The sequence below is a fragment of the Otolemur garnettii genome, unplaced genomic scaffold, assembly GCF_000181295.1.
Source record: "Otolemur garnettii isolate 467f Iridium unplaced genomic scaffold, OtoGar3 scaffold00046, whole genome shotgun sequence".
Taxonomy (NCBI): Eukaryota; Metazoa; Chordata; class Mammalia; order Primates; family Galagidae; genus Otolemur; species Otolemur garnettii.
In genome coordinates this window covers 13,757,311-13,763,189 of record NW_003852441.1, presented here as the reverse complement: position 1 = coordinate 13,763,189, position 5,879 = coordinate 13,757,311, and the positions used below count along the sequence as shown (strand labels likewise).

The window sequence follows — 5,879 nt, the reverse complement described above, 5'->3', positions numbered from 1 at the left end:
CCCACAGATAAGGTGACCAGATTTTAACATTGGTAAAACATTGGTAAAGCGGGACACCATTGATGGGGGGGAGGGGGGAGGCTATTGGCTGAGCTGTTTATGGTTAGGCACCTTCTGGGGTGGGTGGCTACTTGTTTGTTCCAGACAGTTTGGCTCCTGCTGAGCTAATTTCCCTTGCCTAGAAGCAAGGGAGGGAGCCAGTCTCCTTCTGATACCTTGCTCAGAAGGGAAGTAGGGAGTTTACATTAGCCTTTTGCTTTCCGAATGAAGTTACATTAACCTTTTCAGCAGCCGAAAACTCTATATTCCCTTCCCATTCTCCCGCTGTTCCCTAACTTGTCATGCATTCTTTCCAAAAATCGGGACTTTTTTAAAACGCGGGGGGACGCGGGACAAATTGTTCAAAAGCGGGACGTCTGGTCACCTTATGTTATAACAATAAATTAGAAGAACGTTGTTATCCGAGGAGACGGAACCACACACGCTGTCTTCTGCAGTTGTACCTTCGGTCCTTTTCCTGGGTGTACGTCAGGCCCTGCTTTTCCGTCCCCGGGAAATGAACGCCTTCCCACCCCGAATGCATGTTGGGAGTTGCAGTCCCTTCCCTAAAGGCGGGAGGTGGCCGGGTAGCTGTCGGTGGTCGCCGGAGGCCGCTAGCACGTGGCCGGGAAGGGGCGGTGCGCGCCAGCTGTCCGCACCTGCCCGGGCCGGAGCTGCTGGCGCCCGCGCGTCCCGCCGCGGCGCCCTCGCGACATGCCGGAGGAGGCGGGCTTCCCGCCGGCCAAGAGATTCCGGCCGGGCTCTGGGCCTCCGAGCCGCGCCGGGTCCTTCCGTCCCGGCGGGCGAGTGGTGATGCTGCTGACTCCGGGCAGCGGCGGCAAAGGAGGAGGAGGCCGTAGGCAGCAGCCGCCCCTGGTTCAGCCCTCGGTCAGTCCCTACCCTGAGGCCGTGGAGCTGCAGCGCCGGAGTCTGCCCATCTTCCAGGCGCGCGGCCAGCTGTTGGCCCAGCTCCGAAACCTGGACTGCGCTGTCCTTATCGGTGAGTGGCCGCGTCAGCGGGCCCTTCGTGACTTTCCTGACTTTTCGAGAACAGTTGTTTCTTAGGTCCCTCTTACACCCTTTCGTTCATTCCTTCAACAAACCTGAACGTTTTTCTGCCACATCTAGAGAAGGGCATCGGAGCAGAGCACAGCCCTGCCCTGGAGGTGCTGAGAGACCCCTGAGAGTGACCTACTATTATAGGCAAAGGTTCACGTCCGTGTGGAAGGGTAAAGGGGCCAACCGGGGACTTTCGGTAGAAGAGGAGCTATGACCTAGTCTGTGTGGAGGTGGTCCTGGACGGAGTGGTGGGGGCGGGGAGTAGGGGAAGTATTCTAGTCCGGGTAGAGCCCGCCTGAGAGACTGGAGACAGGAAACAGTCCCTCGAGTGGGAAATAGTAGTTTCTGATGCGTGTTAAGAGGCAGCAAGGGGCGAGGACTGATTTCACTGGCCTTTGATCCTGAACATTTAAGAGGAGCTACTGCAAACTGAGCCACCAAAGAGGGAAAGGAGCCCAGGAGAGCTGGTAGGCAAAGGACAGAAAGTTGTTAAAAGGAAGTGAACGCATGCAACAGTGAGGTCCAGTAATATGTGGACTATGTGACTCCCCCCCAATAAAAAAGATGTCCCCTGGACTTGGATGTAAGGTGTTGATTGTGAATCCCATTGAGAACACTCTCAGCAGAGTGGTGGGTGTAACAGCTGATTTGTTATTGGGCAGAAAAGAAAGTAGGAGGTGAAAGAATAAAGTCAGTGCAAGCAGGCTTCTGTTTTAAGAGAAAGGAGGGAAGAGGAGCTGAGAGGAACGTCCAAGTACAGACTCTCCTTGACTTACCATGGGGGTATGTCCAAATAAACCCATTATAGTAAGTTGAAAATATCATGTCACCAGCTACTCAGGAGGCTGAGGTAAGAGAATTGCCTAATCCCAAGAGCTGGAGGTTGCTGTGAGCTGTGACACTACAGCACTCTACAGAGGGTGACAAAGTGAGACTCTTGTCTCTAAAAAAAAAAAAGAAAGAAAATATCATGTCAAAGGGCCAGGTGCAGTGGTTCATGCCTACAATCTTAGCACTTTAGAAGGCCACAGCAGGTGGATTGCATGAATTCATAAGTTCGAGACCAGCTTGAGCAAGAGTGAGACCCCCGTCTCTACTAAAAATTGAAGTTAAAAAAAACTAGCCCAGCACCTGTAGTTCCAGCTATTCAGGAGGCTGAGGCAAGAGGATTTCTTGAGCCCAAGAGTTTGAGGTTGCTGTGAGCTGTGATGCTGCTGCACCCTAATGAGTATAAAAAGTGAGACTCTGCTGCAAAAAAAGAAAAAATCATGTCAAAAATTTATTTAATACACCTGACCTAATGAACTCTGTAGCTTAGCCTGGCCTACCTTAAAAGTGCTCAAAACACTTACATTTGCCTACGGTTGGGCCATAACTCATTGCCTATTATATAAAAAAATCTTGACTATTTCATGTAATTTATTGACTATTATGTGGAAAGTGAAAAACAGAATGGCTGTATAAGTACTTAAAGTACAGTTTCTACTGAATGCGTATTGCTTTTGCACCATCTTAATGTCAAAGACTTGAGTTGGGGGCCACCTGGTTTCATAAGTTGAGGGGAAGAACTCAGTACAGAGGGAAGCTGAAGATAGAATCAAACTAACAGCAAAGATTGGGACTCATGGGGATGGGTGCACTTGGTAACAAGGCTAGATGCAGTGCTGGCCAAGAAGAGGAGTACTCCTGTCTAAGAGGCTGTGGGTCTGTAGAAAGGAGGTAAGAATGATGTGATTGCAGAAAAGTTTGTGGGGAGAAGCAGAAGATCACATTTGAAAACCTCGCTTTTCCTGTGAGACAGGTGCAGGAGCTCTTCTGAGAATGGGAATCACATGGCTTCAAATAGGGCCTTGGGGAGGATGGAGACAGAGGAGAGGCTGGTAAAAAAAAAAAAAAAGAAAAAGATGAACAAAAGTGTTGGTACCTAGGTGCATTTTGGCCCCACGACAAACTCAGCTTTGCCTCTGTGGTTTGCCTCTATACAACCAAATAAGTTCAGCAAACCAAATCTGAAAATCTAAAATCTTTAATAGGCTCGGTGCCTGTAGCTCAGCTGTTAGGGCGCCAACCACATACACTGGAGCTGGAGGGTTTGAATCTAGCCTGGGTCTGCCAAACAACAATGACAACTACAACAACAACAACAAAAAATAGCTGGGTCTTGTGGAAGGCGCCTGTAGTCCCAGCTACTTGGGAGGCTGAGGCAAGAGAATTGCTTAAGCCCAAAGAGTTTGAGGTTTCTGTGAGCTGTGACACCATGGCACTCTACCCAGGGCAACATAGTGAGACTCTGTCTCAAAATAAATAAATAAATAAAAATAAAATAAAATCTGAGATAGTCCAATGAGCATTTCCTTTAAATATTCTGTTGGGCACTCAAAAAGTTTTGGATTTTGGAGCATTTTGGATTTCGAATTTTTCAGATTTGGGGTGCTAGACAACTAAGAATAATGCAAGTATTCCAAAATTAAAAAAAAAAATGAAATCCAAAACATTTCCAGTTGCAAGCATTTCAGATAAGGGGTACTCAACTTGTATTTTACTTTAGCAATGCTCAGTTGCCTTGGCCTAAGAGTATGAAAGATTGACAGAGACATTGATCCAGGTTTGGTGGATTCAGCAGGAAGATTGCAGAATAATCAAATTCTTAGTCTATGACTCTCGACTGGGTCAGGAAGGATGAGCAGTCAGGGTAGGGAGTGCTGATGAGCTTAGAGAAAATGCATGAGTAGTGGGACTGGAGGACTCTGGGGTTAGAGAGGTGTGGTGATAGCAAGGGAGAACAATGCACAGCTTTATTAAGTATTTGTTCTAATTAGGTACTGCTAAGGGAGCACACAGTGGGTAGAAAATAACATTTACTGATGCTTACTGTATGCAGGATGTTCAAATATTCATGAGAGACGTTTAGACCTTATATGCCCTTAAGGAGCTTCTGGTATTGGAGGAGGACAGACAAATTAAACACTTCTATACAGTTTAGGATGGTTGTGCTAGAAGAGAGATAAGCAGACACGAAGGACCCCAGAGGAGGACCACCTGAGCACCCCCAGGGGAGTGAGTTTGAGGCCTGACTCATCCTGTAGTTTGCCAGGTGGTCCCTGTGAGGGCACGTATTCGGTAATAGCAGGCAAAGGCAGGGGATTTAGAATAAACTGGCAGGCAGTGGCATGGCAAAGAGTTTATGAAGGCTGCACTGCATGAGTGGATGTCTCTTCATGTCACTACATCCAGCAGTCTTATTTTATTTAATTTTTCTTTTTCTTTTCTTTCTTTTTACTTTTTTTAAGACAAGAGTCTTGTTCTGTTGCCCTGGCTAGAGTGCAGTGACATCCTCACTGCAACCTCCAACTCCTAGGCTCAGGGGTTCTTCCTGCCTGAGCCTCCTGAGTAGATGGGACAAAAGCTAGTTTTTCTATTTTTTTGCAGAGACCTGGGCGGGGAGTGTCTTCCTCAGGCTGGTCTTGAACTTTTGGCCTCAAACAGTCCTCCTGACTTGGTCTCCCAGAGTGTTAAGATTATAGGAGTGAGCCACTGCACCTGCCCTATTTAACTGTTTTAACTGTATCAGATTCCCATTGAATATTCATATTGTTTCAATTTTTTTTGTCATGAGTAAAGTTGAATAAAACATGTTTGAAGCTATATCTTTATATATATATCTTTATTTCCTTAGAATCAATTTCTGCAAGTAAAAGTGTGGGTCAAAGGTTATACACACATTAAAGATTTTAAAAATATAGTGTGGCCTTCTGAGGAACTACACCAATTAACACTCTACCAGCAGTGTACATGAGGGTTCATTCTCCTGAGGCTTTTCCAAGTCACAGTATTTTCTTGTATCTTTTTCTTCTGACTTTGAACTACTTGGTGAAATTTGTGTCACATGTCATTTCAATGAGACTGTTTTTTCTTTCTTAGGGGAAACTGGCTCAGGGAAAACGACTCAGATTCCTCAGTACCTCTATGAAGCGGGGATCAGCCGCCAGGGCATCATTGCTGTGACCCAGCCTCGCCGCGTGGCTGCCATCTCTCTTGCTACTAGAGTTTCAGATGAGAAGAGAACTGTACTTGGGAAGCTGGTACCTGATTTCCTTCTTTACTATCAGTACTTCTTGCCTAAATGTTCTCTCACTATGCCCCCTTCCTTTTATTTTTTTGTTTTTGTTTTTTTTTTAAGGCAGAGTCTTGCTTTGTAGCCCTCGGTAGAATGCCGTGGCATCACAGCTCACAGCAACCTCAAACTGTTGGGCTTAAGCGATTCTCTTGCCTCAGCCTCCCAAGTACCTGGGATGACAGGCGCCCGCCACAGTGCCCGGCTATTTTTAGAGATGAGGTCTTGCTCTGGCTCAGGCTGGTCTTAAACCTGTGAGCTCAGGCAATCCACCCATCTCGGCCTACCAAGTGCTGGGATTACAGATGAGAGCCACTGTGCCCGGCCCTTTTATTTTTTTGAATAAGACTTTTTTTCCTGTGGTGAGCATCTTTGTTGCCTGTTCTTCTAATTATTTAAGCTTATCTCAGAGTTTCTTACCAGTTCCTGAGTAATCAGAGGCTCTAACAGGCTATCAGGCCCATGTGCTTTGCTTCTAAAATCTGTTGTTGATGGGCGGCACCTGTAGCTCAAAGAAGTAGGGCGCTGGCCCCATAAGCCGGAGGTGGTGGGTTCAAACCCAGCCCCAGCCAAAAAAAAAAAAAAAAAAAAAAATCTGTTGTTGAGTTAGATAAATTAGTTGTTTTCTTTGAGCATCTTTAAGTCTTCATTAACCTCTGTTAAATCT

General features: G+C 46.6%; 1 protein-coding gene across 1 annotated transcript in view; it reads left to right on the top strand.

Moving 5' to 3' along the window:
- The first annotated feature begins 705 nt into the window (after positions 1-705).
- Positions 706-5,879, top strand: part of DHX33 (DEAH-box helicase 33) — a 27,874-nt gene continuing 22,700 nt past the window's right edge. The window contains exons 1-2 of the mRNA XM_003791232.3: positions 706-1,039; positions 5,020-5,180. Coding sequence (XP_003791280.2) covers positions 754-1,039; positions 5,020-5,180 — 447 coding nt within the window. The 5' untranslated portion in view covers positions 706-753. The remainder of the gene's footprint in view (positions 1,040-5,019; positions 5,181-5,879) is intronic.